The sequence below is a fragment of the Neomonachus schauinslandi genome, chromosome X (assembly GCF_002201575.2).
Source record: "Neomonachus schauinslandi chromosome X, ASM220157v2, whole genome shotgun sequence".
Taxonomy (NCBI): domain Eukaryota; kingdom Metazoa; phylum Chordata; class Mammalia; order Carnivora; family Phocidae; genus Neomonachus; species Neomonachus schauinslandi.
In genome coordinates this window covers 114,515,182-114,534,794 of record NC_058419.1, presented here as the reverse complement: position 1 = coordinate 114,534,794, position 19,613 = coordinate 114,515,182, and the positions used below count along the sequence as shown (strand labels likewise).

The following is a 19,613-nucleotide window of genomic DNA, read 5'->3' as shown; positions in this document are numbered from 1 at the left end:
AAATTTAAAAAAAAGAAAGAAATGACTCCTTTTCCTCGCCAGATTCATCGGTACCTTCCTTCGTTTTTCCAAAACCCTGGAGTGTTGCCCTCATCTCCGTTGGAAGACTGTAATATCGCATTGTATAAATAATCCAGAAATCTTCCACATTGCAAGCTAAATTACAGACGCATGCCACGCAAGCCTTTATTTCTACTAGCCCGGCAATTTAAAAAATTTACAGTGCTTTCGTGAACATTTGCGTTCCAAAAATTGTCCCTCCTCTTCCCCCGTGGCCTTTGTTGAAGAGAAATCCACGATGGAAAGTTTCATTACTTTGTACTTGCATGTGAACCTGGTTGGTGGGTGGGGCTCAGAAGATGATCAGTAAAGAAAGGAAACCCATTTGAGAATACCCTCCTTCCACGTGGTGCTAGTCTGCCCGCGTCTTACTGTCCTGCGGAGACCGGGCGGCACCTGGTTTAGGTGAGAGGAGAGGGTAGACCGAGCGGCTCGTGGCTGACAGAGCAGCAGGCTGCTCCTGCGCCAGGCGCTCTCTGAGCCGCCTCTGCCCCCTGCTTCCATCGGGCCCATGAGCCTCCGGGTGGCTACTTCCTGAGAGTTAGATTCCGTCACCTCGACACACCCCAGCACCGGAGTTGCCTGCTGTGTGATCCCGGATAGCGGCGTCTTGACGATGGCCCCGCTGTGCTTTCTCCTAGTGCACCCGCTCTGGGAGACCGTGGACCTGGTCCCGGGGGGCGAGCGCCAGTCGCCCATCAACATCCGGTGGAGGGACAGCGTCTATGATCCTGGCTTAAAACCGCTCACCATCTCTTACGACCCCACCACCTGCCTCCATGTCTGGAATAACGGGTACTCTTTCCTCGTGGAATTTGAAGATTCTACAGATAAATCAGGTGAGAGCCCGACTGGTGGTCTTGTCTGGAGTTAAGGGACAGCCTCGTGTCAGCCCAGGCCACACCACACCGCATCCATGGGCACGCAGGCCGCCTTGGGCAGTGGCATGGGACTCACTGCACTGAGCTTTTTCAACATATGAAAAAAATCCCGTCTAGTTTTTATGAACATTTTCTTCTACTAGTATAGGTAGTATTTATTAATAAGTATGTATATCTCTACATATAGATAAGAGATAGGATTTGAAATTAAAGCTTTGCCTGAAGTTTATTTTGTGTGTATTAAATATGTACTCATTTTCTCTGCTGACTTTACAAGACACTTTTACATTAAATAGTATTACTATTTAGATTTAACTGAGCAGATTGCAATACCTTTGAAATGGGGCAAAAAGAATATTCATGTGTACATGACGTTATTGTCTTAACAACCAGTTCTACATAGAAAAATGAAAACTCACATTCTGTTAATTTTATTGATTAAACAATATTACCTGGTTTAATAGAAACACAATTTAAAAGAGATTTTCAAATCCAAATGTTGTATTGCTTTTGAATCTTCTGGTTTCAACCTACCAGATATAGACTAATCTGAATGATTTCAAAGTTTACCTGAAACTTTTAGTGTCTGTTGAACACAGAATGTGATTAATTCTATGTAGATTTCTTTTCTCTTTTTCTCCTTTTTTTTTTTCCAACCAAATTTGATGGTATCAAGTAATCTTAGTCTGAAATCATTTTTAGTTGAAATAGTCTATCTTTAAAGAGTGGCTCTCAACCAGTGGCAGTTTTGCCCTATCTCCCTCCCCAGGGGCTAGGGGACTTGGCAACATGTGTAGGCATTTTCAGTTGTCACCCTTGCGGAATCGGGGGGAGGGGGGTGCGACTGACATCTTGTGGGTCGAGGCCAGAAAAACTGCTGAAGAAAAACTACAGTACACGGGGCAGCACTCACAAAGACTTATCCAGCCTCAAAAATCAATAGAGCCTCCAAGATTGAGAAATCCTTTCGGAAATTAGTTTTCTCTCATGAATATGAGGAGATGAGCCCATGAAAGTGTGAATGAATGAAGTAAAAAATGTAACCTAAAGCATAAACAGAAGTGTTCCCTCCTGTATCTATCCTGGTTCTGGCTCTAGGATTCTCACCTGTATCTTGGTTCTCTCTGCATTTTCCTAGTGATGCTCTGAAACTTAGACCCAGCTCTCTGGCCCCAGCCACAAACTGACTGCTTCTCCATTGGGAATTATCTCCGGCTCTCTTCCCTTTGACCTGCTTCTCTGCTGTGATCCAGGAAGTGCTCAAGTCTCTCCTTAAGAGTTTAGGTGTCCCTGTGTTCCCCATTTTCTTCTTTCTCCCTCAGGGTATGACCTGGCCCCCTAACCTTGACCATCTTACATATATTTCTCAAACTAAGAAGGAAGTAATTACTCCTTTTCCTCCCAAATTCATTAGTATCCTTCCTAGTTTTTTCCAAAACCCCGTAGTGTGCCCCCATCTCAACTGGAAGCCTATAATATTACATTGTATATAACGATTCCAGAAATCTTCAAAATAGCAACCTGCATTCCTATGTCCTAGATGACCACCTTGCATGATGATGAGCTTTACTTTGTCTCTGTCGAATTCTACCGTTACTCCTGCCAACTAGACTAGTGGGCAGACCCAGTCTGTAAACACCCAACTCTCTTGCATGCACTCAGGATGCGTGGCGATCCTCTCAAATCTCAGTCCTATGTAGGGCCCTGGCAACCTTCTTTCTTTTCTTCTGAGGATCCTAAATGTTGGTTAGCCTTCTAATGACCTTGCTGATCCAGAGACTGTGTTTCCAATCTATGATTGCTTCACTGAATTGGAAATTGTGGGAAGTTGTTCAGTTGGTTTCTTAACCAAGTGAGTTAATCTCCAGATCATTCCAGGCAAATAACTTTCTGTTTTATTTTCTAGTCATTTTTTTTTTCTTTTGAACAATAGATTCAAGAATGCTTTTCCACCAGTTTGCTTGGGCAGTCTCAGATGGAAAACAAATGCCTTGCATTTTCCTCATAATAGCTCATGAGGTACCTCCCAAGACAACTAACTAAATCATTCCTTGACGTCACTTTCTCTAGGTGTGTCAGAGTGTCACACTGTTTTTACAAAACATACAAGAAAAATTGTGGAGAGGTTGCTAATTTTCTGCTTGTTTTGTTAGGAAGGACCAAAATAGGTAACCTCTTTTTATTAAGCGTTAATAATCATTTTCTTTAAGATACCATTAATCTATGATAAGTACCTAACTTTCTCTATCTCTTTCTTTTTCCACATTTCAGTGATTGCCTCCTATTTCCTGCTTATTCTTCATTGCTATTTCTCCATGCTGTTGCAAAATAATTCATAGCATTCAAAGAGGAAGAAAGAGTGAATGAACATAAAACCTAAAGAAAAAGTAAAAGAGAGCAAAGACTACCTAGAAATGAAGAAAGGCAAGAACATTGGTTCTAATTCTAGAAAGGAAAGGAGCTAATAAATATCAACGTCTATAAATTTTAAAAAACTAGGCAATGCTTCTGCAGTGTGCTTTACAAAGAACTCGGGATAACGTATGCAAGGAAAGGGTTTGGGGAAGGTATGTGATAAAAAGAAAACATACCAAACCTTATGGGATGCAGCAAAAGCAGTGCTTAGAGGGAAATTAGACATGAAAATGCCTATATTGGAGAAGAAATTTCTCAAATCAATAACCTAGCTTTCCACCTTAAGGAGCTAGAAGAAGAGCAAACTAAACCCAAAGCAGACACAAAGAAGGGCATAATAAAGGACAGAGCAGAAATCAATGAAGTCAAAAGTTGATTCTCCAGAAAGATCAACCAAACTGATAAACTCTTAGACAGGTGGACCAAGAACACAAATAAGAGAAGATTCAGATTACTAAAATCAGGAATGAAAGAGGGACATCACCACCAACCTTATCAAAATTAAAAGGATAATAAGAGAAGGTATGTGAGCATCTCGTACCACCGCCCTTTGCTGGGTGTTGTTTTCTTACTTGTCTTCTCTGAATAGGACACAGATAGTGATTTGAATGAGTGCATGTGAGGGATACAAAATATTCTGGGGAAGGGCACTAAATTATGCCCTTGAATGATCTCTAATAATTTCACCTCCTCCGTAAGTACCCTCATCGCCTATGTCACCAGGCCTCAAAGGGAGGAAGAGATGAGTCCTATTGTTCTCCTAAGGGTGCTTCCTGCCCCATCTTGCATCACTTTACACTTTTATGGGGCATCACTGGTAAACCCAGGAAGAATGCTTCCACAGACATTTGAAGTTCTTCCGAATTTTGGTCCCACATTTACTTTTTCAGAGAAAACAATGTGATGATTTTTAGCAGATTTAGAAGGTGGTGGAACCATTAGAACAGTCCAATTTTAGAACATTTCCATCACCCCCAGACAGTTTCGTGCCCATTTCCTTGCATTTAGTTTCCTTTGTTTGGGTCCTGTGTATCGCCTTTCCCTTCATCATCCCTTTCTCTGCTAGCTCCTTCACCTTCACGTTATTTTTTACAAGTTTAATCCTTTCTCACCTTAGAAAACCAAAAGAACAAAATGTCAACAAGCTCAAATAAATAAATACATATTTGTTTGAAATATCTTATGACTACTCTGCTTTCTAATTTCCTATCTTCCATCTCCCTTCTCTGCTTGTTTCTTGCTGACTATACTTGCCTCTCTCATCTACACTTCTGCTCCCCCTTACCCCACCCTTTTCCTCGCTCTTGCTGAGGATACGAGTGATGTTTCAATTAACAAACCCAACAGACACTTTGTAGTCTATTTCTTTAGTCCCTGGTTTCATCCAGGATCTAAGTGCCAGGCACTGTGCCAGGTACCCAGAATAGAAAGAGGAAGAAGGGACGGTCGCTGCCTTTAAGGAGCTTACAATGGGGGGGGGGGGGTAGACAGACCCTTGAAGAGACAACGCTAATGCTAATGCAGAGTGCTAAGTGCTGTGAGGGAAGTGTTCACGTGGGCTCCAGTGGGAGAAGGTTTCCTGGCAGAGGTGACATCTGGGTAGTCCACAAGGAGGTGGAGGTTCAAGGAAGTGCAATGCTTGTATTAGGTATTACTGTGTGTAGAGTGCAAGAAGGAAGAAGACAAGCACATCCTGAGGTAGGCAGGAGCCGATACTCGGAGAGTTCTGCAGACTGTGCCCAGAGATGGGGAATCTGGGTGCACCTTACCTGGGAACTCTTGCTCTAGGTCTCGTACTCGGCTGTGATTGAGGTGTCAGCTGTTGTTGGCGTTTCATCTCCAGGCTCCTCTGGCAAAGGATCCTCTTCCAAATTCACTCAAGTGGCCGTTGGCAGGAATCCGTTTCTCTCAGGGCCTCAGTTCTTTGCTGGCTGTTGGCCAGAGGTTGCTCCCTTTTCCTTGCCAAGTGGGCCTCTCCGTAGGGCAGCTCACAACATGGCAGCTGGCTTCGTCAGAGCGAGCAAGTAAGAAGAGTCTGAGAGGGCAAGCGAGATGGCAACCAGCATCTTTTTGTAACCTAATCTCAAAGGTGACATCCCATCAATTTTGCCCTTAGAAGCAAGTCACAAGGTCCAGCTCATACTCAGGGGAAATTACATAAGGGTGTGAAGACCAGGAGATAGGGATCACTGAGAGTCATCTTAGAAATTGCCAGGACACATGGCTAATGACACAAAGCCCATTAATGCAAACTGAGGTCCTTTTCCTGTAAAGTGAATGCTCTTAACCACATCATACAGGAGAATACCTCCCTATCTCACGTCTTCCCTATGTACAATTTATATAGGTATAGTACCCAGCACATGTACAGACTTTTTTAAAAAAGATTTTATTTGAGAGAGAGCGAGAGCATGAGTGGGGGTAAGGGGCAGTGGGAGAGGGAGAAGCAGACTCCCTGCTGAGCAGGGAGCCCAACACCGGGCTCGATCCCAGGACCCCTGGGATCATGACCTGAGCTGAAGGCAGATGCTTAACTGACTGAGCCACCCAGGCACCCCTACATGTAGTGACTTAATGATTTTTCTAGCTAGAAATGCCCAAGTCAGATGCCTGGGTTTCTCTTTTTTTTTTTTTTTTTTAAAGATTTTATTTATTTATTTGACAGAGAGATAGAGAGACAGCACAAGTAGGCAGAGTGGCAGGCAGAGGGAGAGGGAGAAGCAGGCTTCCCGCTATGCAGGGAGCCCGATGCGGGGCTCGATCCCAGGACCCTGGGATCATGACCTGAGCCGAAGGCAGCCGCTTAGCCGACTGAGCCACCCAGGCGCCCCCAGATGCCTGGGTTTCTAACTTCCCTCCCAGAGATCACAAAGGTAGAGGTACAGTGCTGTAGAGATAATGAGCCTGAGCCAGGCAGGGAGAGTCTGGAAGAAAAGGCAGTGATGGTGACTGTGAAGAACTGGCAGGACCATCTAAAGGCAGTAGCCATTTCTCCCGCCCAGCCTGTTGTTGCCTGGCGAGCATGTGCCCAACATGGGCAGGACATCTCTTTCTCAAGTGGCAAATGTGGATTTTTATGTGAAATTGTCTAGCTTTAAATGTTGGTAATGAACTTTAAAATGTATTTAGTATTGTGTGGGTGAATCAAAACACACCTGAAGACCAGTTCTGCCCCCTTCCTCCTGCAGCTACCTATTGCTAACATCTTTCTGCCTTGCTCATTGTCTTGGGAGGAGGCACACAGTGAGTATCCAGGGTATGTTGCCAGTTTTTCTGGGGATAGGAGAGAAGGCCTTCCTCTCTCACCTTGCTCACTTAACGGGATGAGACCTTCAATTTCATTAAACACATTAGATTGAATATCTGCCAAAATCAAGCTCACAGTATGGAGCTGGCATAGAAAAACACGTTTTGGGAAGATAATTTTATTTTTATTTCAGTATGCTCTAGTACCATCCTCCTAGTAACTTAGTGAATCAGGTGGTATTATTCTCTGCACCTCCCCTACCCCTCAAAGAAAAGTTCTCATTGGTATCTTTGCTCGCCTCTTTAAAAAACTTTTTTTTTTAAAGATTTTATTTATTTATCTGACAGAGAGAGACACAGCGAGAGAGGGAACACAAGCAGGGGGAGTGGGAGAGGGAGAAGCAGGCTTCCCGTGGAGCAGGGAGCCCGATGCGGGGCTCGATCGCAGGACCGTGGGATCATGACCTGAGCCAAAGGCAGACGCTTTAACGACTGAGCCACCCAGGCACCCCTTTCAAAAACTTTTTTTAAAAAAGAAATTATGTAAAATATTTTCAAAAGGCAGTAAGATACATAGCAGACCACTGCATGACATAGCCAGTGTATTTGGTCCTTGGGGTTGCTGTTGTCGTACATAAAATTCAACTAGTGATGCAAGAAGCACTAAAGATCACTAAGATAGATAAGATGGGTGGGTTTTGTGCTGTTGTATTGGTTTAACCATGGACAGACATCACCAGGGTTGGATTAGATGGAAGAAAAGAGGAACTAATTAATAGGTGTTAGCAAATTCAAGGGAAAAAATACCAGCACAGCCCAAAGTCTGAGGAAGGGTGATTTTAAAATCTCATTTTATCTGAATATTTTGCATTTAATGTATTGATTTCCCTAGTTCAGAAAACTCTAAACAGAAGGTATTTATTATCCAACATGGTGAGGCCAGTGGTAGAGTGGATGACTCACATTGTTCACTGTGTTCAAAGAGAGATGGGTGATAATTTTTCACTTGCAAATTTCCTATTCCATTTCAATGAAAGGGAAAGATATGCTAGTATCTTCCAAAATTGAAAAACAAGGGGCACCCGGCTGGCTCAGTTGATAGAGCATGTGACTCTTGATCTCAGGGTTGTGAGTTCGAGCCCTGCGTTGGGTATAGAGTTTACTTAAGAAAAAAAACGTATCCGTGCATAAAGAAAGAGAGCATCTTTTGTCCCCACATTTCAGTTTTATGAGATTGGTTTGGATAAATATGCTAAGAGAAATTTGCATTTTATTGCACAATTAGAAAGCAGGCACAGTAACTCAAGGTCAAGATCATGTTCTAGGAAGAGGAGGACTCCCTCATCTTCTAGGCATAGGCAATCAAGAAGCAGACTGAAAAGGAGATCACATTCTAAGTCAAGGAGTAGGCGGTGATCCAAAAGTCCAAGACAGAGAAGATTTCATTCCAGAGAGAGAGGTAGAAGGTAAAGGAGTACATCAAAAACCAGGGCCAAAAAGAAAGAAGATAAAGAAAAGGAATGTTCCAAAATACCACCAAAAAGTTATAGCACAGCCAGACGTTCCAGAAGTGCAAGCAGAGAAAGACAAGGACGAAGTAGGAGTGGCACAAGATCTCCTAAAAAGCCTAGGTCACCTAAGAGAAAATCATCTCACTCACCATCCCCTAGAAGACATAAAAAGAAAAAGAAGAAAGATAAAGAAGGAGAGATAAAAGAGAATAATCAACAAGCAAGAAGAAGAAAAGGAAAGATCGGGAAAAGGATCATCAGGAAAGAAAATCAGAGTGAAAAAGATGTAAAAGTTACACAGGACTATGATGGAGAGGAACAAGGGGATGATAGCGACAAAGAGAAAAAAAGAGAAGAAGCCAACAGAATCAAGTTCCCCTAAAACAAAAAACTGTTCTGTGGAAAAAGGAATTGGTGATTCACTGAGAGAATCAAAGTGAATGGAGATGATCATCGTGAAGAAGATAGAGATGTGAGTGGCTGCGCGTTGCCTCCATGGGGAGCCAGCTGCATACTCGCACCAGCGGCCGTTCCTTTGTCTGACTTCTTAATGCTGTATTTGTTCTCAAACCCACATGGATACAGCTCTGTTATAAATGGTTACATAGCTCCTGATATTGATACTAGTTACTTACATCCCCAAAGCTTGTGCAAAGTGATACAGGAGTCACCAGTTCATGACATGATGAAATCTGATTGGGTAACCAAGCAATTTGAGTCTTCTGGTGCTGCTTCATAACAAACATGAAAAGCAGCGTGCATCCACAGCAGGCATGGACTGTTTATGTTGTGTGGTCTCCTTTATTAAGTAAGTTCACTTACAGTATTTCTAGAATTTGATTCATTGCTATAATAGAGCCATATAGGAAATGAGTTTTAATTGTGGCAGGAATATCCTAAATGTCATTAAAATCTCCAACGTAATGGATCTGCTTATGGTCTTGTTTGCTGACATGACAAATTAGCGTTCTTATAGTTACATCTGAAAGTGAACATTTGAAATAGATAATCCTTTAAGCCTCATAGCTAAATTTTTGTGGCTTTTGTTTAACTTTGAAAGGTTATGTATGCACTCATTTTTTTTAACGGCTTTAATTACAGAAACAAGATTTCAAATGAAACTGTCTTTGGCGGTGAATAAGTAGCATATTTTGAAGTAGAGTCATATACTTTTTTATTAAGGTGTTTAGAAATTTTTTTTCCCTGAAATCATTTATCCCACCTCTACAGCAGTGAAAGCTATCTGCCTGAGTGCATCTGTAAAAGAAAGTTGTCTCTTGTCCTGATTTTCAATTTCCCACTCTTTCATTAATTTGTTTTCATCTCAGTGTTGGAAAAGGGGGGTAGTGCATTTTAAATGGACCTTCATATAAGACAGATCTACTTTATAATGTACTTTTATTTGACTTTAAGTATAAAACCAATACCTTTTGTTACTGTTACTGCAATAGTAGTCTAATGCACACAGTGATCCCATGTGAAATGCAACATAGTTAGGCAGCTGGGTTCTTAGTTACAGGAGTTTCAAGCTTCACTTTTGTGCAGTAAAAACTAAAGTAGGCTACAGTCTGTGCCATGTTGATGTACAGTTTCTAAAATTGTTTTACAAGACTTTGATAATAAAACCCTTAAACTTATTTTATGTTCCTGTAAAAAAAAAAAAGTGGGCACAGTAAATATAGAATATAAAAATAAGCCAAGAATTGGCCTTTAACAGTTGTAGGTAGCTTGGAGTGCCGTTAAATCTCAGTGTCTTCGAGAGTGCAGGTCGCGCCCTTATACCTGTATTGACTGCATGGAAATCAAGTTTCTATACACTTGTATCTAATATCTAAGTGGGCTCCGCTTAAGACAGTTTATGTAGAAGGTCCACCCAAAGCTCTGGCCTTTCCCCCCACATTCCTCCATGGTGTGAAAAACTGTCCCCTGAATTGTTGGGCGTGCCATTTCAGTGATCGAGGGAGGACCCCTGGAGCACAACTACCGATTGAAGCAATTCCATTTTCACTGGGGGGCCATCGATGCCTGGGGCTCCGAGCACACCGTGGACAGCAAATGTTACCCGGCAGAGGTATGTTGAGCAGCTTGGGAGCAGTGACAACTGTGAGGGGGGGACAGTGCTGCGTTTCTAAGCCTCAGGAAAAATCAGGGGGGCGGGGCCTATAAATGCTAAAGCGCTCTCTCAGGCATATGTGATTACTCCCAGTTTATACATGTAAACATGATGATCTGCCCTCATCTCAAATAATAGAGCAGAAATGAACCTTAAGATCCTAAAACAGAATCCTTCCAGAATTTTAAGCTAGGCTCAAATTATAGCCTGAAGTTATAACCTAGGCCACCATGCAGGGCCACCAGGTTGAATTAATCCAAGTGAGAATTGGTAGGAGCCTCAAGGAAGGCTGTGGCGATAGAAATAGAGGAAAAGAGCAAGATTTAACAGGCACTTCTGAAATAAAAAGGAACAGGACTTGGAGGCAGGGTCCACTTCAGGAGAGGAGAAGAACAAGTGAACCGTGACCTTGAGGGTCTACTTGGGAGGCTGGGTGATGATGCATTCATGAATGATGGACAAGAAATAATTTGTAGGGAGGTATAGGGAAGGCATAAGGAAGTAGAATTTCTTCTTACACTTTTTCCCCTAATTTAGTTTTAGATGACACCTTAAAAAGAAGCACATTTTAAGTGGTTATCCCTCAAAGAAATTTGTCTTCAACTCTTGTCTAATTCCCGTGGAGAGAATCTATTTCTCTTAATATAAATCTCTCTCCTTAGGATGCAAATAGATTTTGGATATGATGGATTCATGCAGATCAGTATGGGAATGGACAGATGTTGCTCCCTTACTGAAATATTACTTTGTTGTATTTTTTTTAATTTTTCTCTAAACAAATCCCTCTATTCAGAAGTAATATTAGGAGTGCCTGGGTGGCTCAGTCAGTTGAGTGGCTGACTCTTGATTTCGGCTCAGGTCATGATCTCAGAGTCCTGGGATCGAGTCCTGCATCGGGCTCTACCCTCCATGTGGAGTCTGCTTGAGAGTCTCTCTCTCTCTCTCTCTCTCTCGGCCCCTCCCCCCCAAGATAAATAAATATTTTTTTAAAAAAAGAAGTAATACCAATTGCTGCTCCTGCATGCAATTCTTCCTATTTATTTCTATCTCATTTTGCACCGGATTGGTATATGCTTTTCTCAGTGGCTTTATTTTGGGTGAGGAACCATGTTAAAATACCGTGTTGAATAAAGCTGTTTGTTTTGGAGCGATCCTATGTGGTCATGTGTCAAACCAGCTTTTAATGGTGTTTCAGCTGCATTTGGTGCATTGGAATGCAGTCAAATTTGAAAACTTTGAGGATGCAGCATTGGAAGAACATGGTTTGGCTGTGATCGGAGTATTTTTAAAGGTAAGAAAGTCTGACCAACTTTAAATGATGTATTGTATCCTAGGATGAAAAGATACAACATTGTAATATTAAGATCTAAGTGTATTGGGATTAAAAAGAAACAATGACTGGCTTGTGGAATGTTGTACACCTGAAACTAAAGTAATACTGTGTGTCAGCTACACTTCAACTTAAGAAAACAGGAAAGAGAAAAAATAAACAGTGGTTAAAATACAAGATTGCTATGAATATATTTCAAATGGTATAAAAATGCACAGTCCAGTAGTCACAAGCCACATGTGGCAAATGAGCTCTCGAAAAAATTTTAATTTTAATTAATTAAAATTTCAGCATAAGGACTGCTATTTAACTGGAGCAGGGGCACGTTTCCTGCAGGCACGCAGACCCTGTCAGCAAACAGCCTGCTCATTTGTTCTGTATCTAATTGAATTCAGTGATGTTTTTAGTGATCTAAATTACCAGTTTAAGTGTAGTATAAGTCGTGTGATTGGTTTGTTTTTATGTAATCACCAGGTGACTAATTTTAATTCACATTCTGTCATGTTTCAAAAGTGAGATGTCAGTTGTTTTTAATATTTTCTCATTGCTGCTCCTTTAGCTAGGCAAACATCACAAAGAGCTGCAGAAATTGGTGGATACTTTGCCATCGATCAAGCATAAGGTAGTACTATTTTTCCCTAAGTCACTTGAAATACATGTTATGTTTAATCTCAGAGTGGAGACACTCACAAGGCATGTTGCGAGTTGTCGTGGAAGAGCACTTGCCACTTCATATGTGTGTGTTGAGAGCTCCTGGCCCTGGGACACCTTGCAGGGGACAGAAGTGGTTCTGTGGGTGCGCGCTGACCACTTTGGTTTTGCTGCCCTGCCCTAGCACTCGGGGACTCAGGAACCCAGTGCTGTCCCCTCCTCTGCTCCTTTTGAGTCCCTGTGGAAACACTCAGAGCAGCCCTGTTGACTCGACCTCCCATCCCATGGGCAGGGAGCAAAGAAGCATTTGACAGAAACGTGGCTTGGCCTGTAAAGAACAATGACCTGTATCCTTCAGAATGGATACCTTTGTCCAGGCCCCAGGACTAACTGTTCATGATTCGGAATCCCGAAGGGGCTGTTCCCTGGAGGTCCGCATCTTCTCTCTCTCTCTCTCTCTCTCTCTCCCTCTCCCTCCCTCTCTCCCTCTCCTCCCCACCTTGGTCTCTCTCCCCACCGCCTCTTTCCCTCTCTCTCCCTGTCTGTCTCCCTCTTTTCCCTTCCTTCTCTTCTGTCTCCCTTTTTAGTCCAGGAGCCTGGCTCCCCCAAATTTGCATTGTGTTTTAGAAAGGAGGATTCTGTTGGTTTCTCTTGAAAGAGAGAAGTCTCCTTGTTCATGCACCAGCTACTGCCTGATGCCTCCCAAAGAGTTCAGAGGAGACCACCTGCAGTAAACTCACTAGAATGGAGGGAGGAAGTGGTTTGTGCTGTGTTCCCATGGAGGAGTATCAGAACTACATAGTTAATTACAGGAACAAGGCATGGGCGTGATTCTGTCCTAAGGTACCCAGAGATCCTCTAGACCATTGCTGGTCCCCAGACACTCCTAGATTCATCACTTCATCATCTGATTCCTGAGTGATTTTCACCACGAAATGATAACTTGGTGACCTCTTCTCTTGGCCAGGACACCCTTGTGGAATTTGGGTCATTTGATCCTTCCTGCCTAATGCCTGCCTGCCCAGATTACTGGACCTACTCAGGGTCCCTGACTACCCCGCCACTCTCCGAGTCCGTCACCTGGATCATTAAGAAGCAGCCCATAGAGGTTGATCATGATCAGGTATGTTCTTTCCACATTTCTGTCTGAGGAAATGCTAGCCTGCCCCTTTAAAACAAGGCTGGCCTCTGACTTTGGCATCAGTTGTTAACATCTTGTAATGCTTATACATTTTTATTAAAATGTGCTAATATCTTGTCTTAAAATTTGGATATAAATTAGAGAATGCTTCAAGTCAACTAGAGAGAAGAGTTAAAATTTAGGAAGCAAGCTTTTTACTTTCATATTTGGCAATGACATATGTCTTATGCATTGTGTATTTTATATATAAATATGAATCTCTATATAAACAAGACCCTTTTAAAGGGAAGAATGAAGGCTGGAAATGGATGTGCTCAAAACCCTTTAAAATCCGTAAGGAAATTTTGCTCTGGAACCTCAGGATAAAGACAGAATCCAACAATGTCTGTCCAGAAATTCTAAGTCAGATGTTTTGAACTTGGAGTTTATTTTCTCTTTAAAAGTAAGTTTAAGTGGGGGTGCCTGGGTGGCTCAGTTGGTTAGGCGACTGCCTTCGGCTCAGGTCATGATCCTGGAGTCCCGGGATCGAGTCCTGCATCGGGCTCCCTGCTCAGCGAGGAGCCTGCTTCTCCCTCTGACCCTCCCCCGTCTCATGTACTCTCTCTCATTCTCGCTCTCTCAAATAAATAAATAAATCTTTAAAAAAAAAAATAAGTTTAAGTGGTGATTACTGTGTCAACGAACAAAATCCTGTTTAATTCATAATTTAACTAAACTACAGTAATATTTGTATATGCTTGCTTTATGGGCTTTTTATTAATTACAGAGTATTTTCACAAGAGCAAAAGCTTCCAAAATCTTTTTTATGAAGTCAGGATAACAGATACCAACATCCATCAAATATTGGACCAAAAAATAAAGATAAACTAAAGATTGAAAAATGTATTTAATTTTTTTAAAGATTTATTTATTTATTTTAGAGAGGGAGAGAGAGAGAGAAAGAGCATGAGCGGTAGGAGCAGAGGGAGAGGGAGAGAGAGAGTCTTAAGTAAGCTCCATGCTTAGCACAGAGCCTCATATGGGGCTCAATCCCATGACCCTGAGATCGTGACCTGAGCCGAAACCAAGAGTCCGATGCTTAACCAACTGTGCCACCCAGGCACCCCTCTGAAGAATATATATATATATTTTTTTTTTTTTAAAGATTTTATTTATTTATCAGAGAGAGAGACAGACAGAGGCAGGCAGAGGGAGAAGCAGGCTCCTTGCTGAGCAAGGAGCCCGATGTGGAACTCAATCCCAGGACCCTGGAATCATGACCTGAGCCGAAGGCAGAGGCTTAACCGACTGAGCCACCCAGGCGTCCCTGAAGAATATATTTTAAAGAAAGCAAAAATAATATATGAGAAATAGAAGCTAGCAGTACATTAGAAGAAATAATACACTTCAACCAAATAGTGTATATTCCAGCAAAGTAAGGATGGTTCATTATTAGGAATGATATTAATATAATTCATCATATCAGTGAATCTACATAGAAAAATCCTATAACCAGGGTGCCTGGGTGGCTCAGTCATTGGGCGTCTGCCTTCGGCTCAGGTCATGATCCCAGGGTCCTGGGATCGAGTCCTACATCGGGCTCCCTGCTCAGCGGGAAGCCTGCTTCTCCCTCTCCCACTCCCCCTGCTTGTGTTCCCTCTCTCGCTGTCTCTCTCTCTGTTAAAAAATAAATGAAATCTTTAAAAAAAAAAATCATATAACCGTTTCCATATATTGTTAAAAGGCATTAGCAAAATTCACTATTCAGTTTTAAAAATTTTTTAAGGTTTGTGGGGCGCATGGGTGGCTCAGTCATTGAGCGTCTGCCTTCGGCTCAGGTCATGATCCCAGGGTCCTGGGATCGAGCCCCACATCGGGCTCCCTGCTCGGCGGGTAGCCTGCTTCTCCCTCTACCACTCCCCCTGCTTGTGTTCCCTCTCTAGCTGTCTCTCTCTGTCAAATAAATAAAATCTTAAAAATAATAATAATAAAATAAAATAAAAATTTTTTAAGGTTTATTTTATTTTTTAAAGATTTTATTTATTTATTTGACACAGAGAGAGCACAAGTAGGCAGAGCCACAGATAGAGGGAGAGGGAGAAGCAGGTTCCCTGCTGAGCAGAGAGCCTGATGGGGGGCTCGATCCCAGGACCCCGAGATCATGACCTGAGCCAGAGGGAGGCACTTAATCGATGAGCCACCCAGGCCCCCCAGGTTTTTTTATTTTAGAGAGAGAGCAAGCACACAGGGAGGGGCAGAGGGAGAGGTAGAGAAAAACTTCAGCAGACTCCTCACTGAGCTCGGCACTTGGAGCCTGAAGCAGGGCTTGACCCCATGACCCTAAGATCATGACCTGAGCCAAAACCAAGAGTTGGATGCTCAACCCACTGTGCCACCCAGGTACCCCTCAATTTCGTAAATTTTTAAATAAAATAGAAATGAATGGAGAGTTCCCTAACTTGATAAAAGGGATTGCTCTCAGTTCAAAAATAAATAGTATGCCTAATAGAGAAAGATTATTACCATATACAATTTTGTATTATGTTCCTGAAGTATCTAATATGATTAGACCAAAAAAGAAAAAACAAATTAGAGAAACAATAAAAAACTACTTCAAAAATAAGATAATTCAGTAATTAGTGGAGTATAATATTAATTTATAAAAATCAATATATTTAACATATATAAATCATAATCAGTTAAAGGATATAATGATATAAAGTTATAATAGAAGAATGAACACTGTTTATAATGGAAACAAAAATATAAAATACCTTAGAGTAAGCCTATCAAGAAAATTTAACATGTAAACTTAAAACATCCCTGAAGGACATAAAAGAATTCATAAAATTCATACCACGCTATTAATCAGAAGACAGCATAAAAACACCTTTGATGTCAACTCTCTTTCAGTTGTTATTCTCCATTAATTGTTTATTCTCCCTAAATTTGATGTGGTCCATTTACTGTGCCAATAGGATTTTTAGATAGATGTGCTACTTCTAAAATCACACAGAAAAACAAACAAGCAAAATTGGGAAAATTCTGAAAGAAAGAATGAGAGATGATTAGATCCACAAAGTTATAAAGCCTCACTAATGAAATAGTGTGGTACTGGCACACAAGTGAAGAGATCACTGGAGGGGAGAAAGTGATAAGTTCAGGAATATGGCCAAGTACATATGAGAATTTAGTTTGTGATAAAGGTAGCATCTCATCTCAGTTGGGGGCGGTGGGGATGAGATTCCTCAGTAAATGCTGTTGGGGGACAACTGGGCAGACATTGGGGGGAGAAAAGTTAGATCCACCATTCAGACCTCACACAAGAATATATTCCAGATATATTAAATGTTAAAAACACCACCATAAAAATGCTAGGACAAGCATAGAGAAATCTTTTATACCTCCAAATGGAGGAAACTTTTCTAACATTTTATCAAACCCAGAAGTCCTAAAGAAAGTAACTAGTAAGTTAGACCACAAATTTTTTTTTTTTAAATCTGTGTGATAAAAACCCCCAAAAACAAATTACAAAAAATAGAGAGCTTAACTGTCCATAAGCCTGGGCTTGGTGGCCTATACGTTTAGTCTGCTTCTATCCTTCATATTTAAAAACTGATATAACACTGAAAAATAAAGCAGTAAAATCAATAAATCAGAGGGTCAGTGGCCCATGTGAGGAGTTTTCAAATGAAATCTCAACACAGAAAATTCATTGAGAAAAAAAATGTTAGCTGTCATCTATAATCCCAGTCACCTATAATCAGTGTCAGTCACTGGGTAAATCCTTCTGGTTTTTTATCTATACAGATACACATAAATCCTTTTGGTCTTTTATCTGCATAAATATACATAAGTTTCTTAACCAAATGGAATCATTCTGTACCTACCATTTTGTTCCTCTTTTCAGTGATACGTAGAACATTTTATAGATAATAAGCATTATCTTCAATATTTTTTATGGCAATGTACTAGTCCATTTTATAGGTCTAATGTAACTTGTTATTATTTTTAAAGATTTTATTTATTTATTTGAGATAGAGAGGGCGGGGGAGAGAGAGCATGAGCAGGGGGAGAGGCAGATCGAGAGGGAGAGGCAGACTTCCCGCTGAACAGGGAGCCCCACGTAGGGCTCGACCCCAGGACCCTTGGATCATGAGCTGAGCTGAAGCAGACGCTTAAGGCACCCCTAATGTAACTTATTAATGATACTTGAGTTATTTCTAATCGTTTGCAATTAGCTGAATAAAAATAAATCTTAACTACTTGGACATGTTCTTAATTTATGAGGGTATATGTATAATTGGCAAGTATGGTCACTATGTTTGGCACTTGCCCCTGGTCACAGTCCTGCCTCTGCAGCTCTACTTGACCTGAAGTCTTTGATCCAAACATGCTTGCCTACTGTGCCCCAGGCTGTCCTCTCCATAGTTGCAGTGTGCCTGATTGAGTAAGGAGAAATGTTGTGAAAAGATCTTATGGCTGGCTTGAAGTCAAGTGTTCCAAAATACGGTTGCTCAGAAAGCCAGGGGGTGAGTGATGCTATTGCCATGTTAGAGAACAAGCCCTTGATCTGGGGCTGCTCCTTTTGTACTGTACCTTTTGTCCAATCCATTAGCCACTAGCCACATGTGGCCATTTAAATTAAAATATAAAGACAGGGATGCCTGGGTGGCTCAGTCATTAGGCATCTGCCTTCGGCTCAGGTCATGATCCCAGGGTCCTGCAATTGAGCCCCACATCGGGCTCCCTGCTCCGCAGGAAGCCTGCTTCTCCCTCTCCCACCCCCCCTGCTTGTGTTCCCTCTCTCGCTGTGTCTCTCTCTGTCAAATAAATAAATAAGTAAAATCTTAAAAAATATATATATGTATACATTAAAATAAAAATTAATTTAAAAATTAAGTTACAGGGTGCCTTCCTTGCTGGCTCAGTCAATAGAGCATGCATGTCTTGATCTCGGGGTTGTGAGCTTGAGCCCCATGATGGGTGTAGCAATTACTAAAAAATAAATAAATAAACTTAAAAAAATTAAAAATAAATAAATACAGAAAAATTCAGTTCCTTAGTTGCACTGGCCACATTTCAAGCACTCAGTAGCCATATGTGGTTTGCGGCTACCATAATGAATCATGCAGAGGACATTTCTATCATCACAGCAAATTCTTTTGGACAGTGATGGCAGGGGGTATCCCACTGCCTGTCAAAAAGATATCCATATACACTGCCTTCCCCACAATGCCCAGGTACAGTGAGCAATGAAGAATACATTGTTTATGTTAATGATTTAGTTACATTTTGAAAAAATAAAACATTTTCAGCACTATTACTATATGCATCAGGTCTTCCCTGTATTATCCTGTAGGCTAGTTATTTTGCCCATTTCAAGATGAGGTTCCGGGCGCCTGGGTGGCTCAGTTGGTTAAGCGACTGCCGTCGGCTCAGGTCATGATCCTGGAGTCCCAGGATCGAGTCCCGCATCGGGCTCCCTGCTCGGCAGGGAGTCTGCTTCTCCCTCTGACCCTCCTCCCTCTCATGCTCTCTGTCTCTCATTCTCTCTCTCTCAAATAAATAAATAAAATCTTTAAAAAAAAAAAAAAAGATGAGGTTCCTAGGGGCGCCTGGGTGGCTCAGTCGATTAAGCGTCTGCCTTCGGCTCAGGTCATGATCCCGGGGTCCTGGGATCAAGTCCGGCGTTGGGCTCCCTGCTCTGCGGGGAGCCTGCTTCTCCCTCTCCCACTGCTGCTCCCCCCTTACTTGTGCTTGCTCTCTCTTTCTCTCTCTCAAATAAATAAATAAAATCTTTAAAAAAATGAAGAGGAGGTTCCTAGAATCAAAGATGAAGTAACTTGTCCTTGGCAAGTGGCCAATATGAGGGGGACAGGGCCTTTGACCCCCAGTCTTCAGATTCCAAGTACCACATTGGCTTTACCACCTCCTCTCACTCTCCTCCCTACACATTTTAATCCCTATCTAGTAGTGAAAGGCATTCCTACCCAGAAAGAAGTTGTACTGTATCTAGTTGTGGAAGAATGTTTCAGAATTGTAAAAATGAAAGTTAAGCTGTTACTCTGTTGAAATTATTTATGCTTCCTACTTCTATTTCTAGCTTGAACAGTTTCGGACCCTGCTTTTCACTTCAGAGGGGGAGAAAGAGAAAAGAATGGTGGACAATTTCCGCCCCCTTCAGCCCCTAATGAATCGCACTGTCCGCTCTTCCTTCCGTCATGATTATGTACTGAATATACAAGCGAAACCCCAGCCTTCAACTAGCCAAGTGACCCCCTAA

At 41.8% G+C, this 19,613-nt stretch overlaps 1 protein-coding gene and 1 pseudogene across 1 annotated transcript in view; both read left to right on the top strand.

The window, feature by feature from the left end:
* The window catches only part of CA5B (carbonic anhydrase 5B), a 48,768-nt gene extending 29,155 nt beyond the window's left edge, over window positions 1–19,613 (top strand). Inside the window, exons 4-9 of the mRNA XM_021680831.1 lie at window positions 702–899; window positions 10,066–10,184; window positions 11,422–11,517; window positions 12,116–12,178; window positions 13,175–13,330; window positions 19,434–19,613. Coding sequence (XP_021536506.1) covers window positions 702–899; window positions 10,066–10,184; window positions 11,422–11,517; window positions 12,116–12,178; window positions 13,175–13,330; window positions 19,434–19,613 — 812 coding nt within the window. The remainder of the gene's footprint in view (window positions 1–701; window positions 900–10,065; window positions 10,185–11,421; window positions 11,518–12,115; window positions 12,179–13,174; window positions 13,331–19,433) is intronic.
* LOC110572411 lies at window positions 5,352–8,852 on the top strand (annotated as a pseudogene).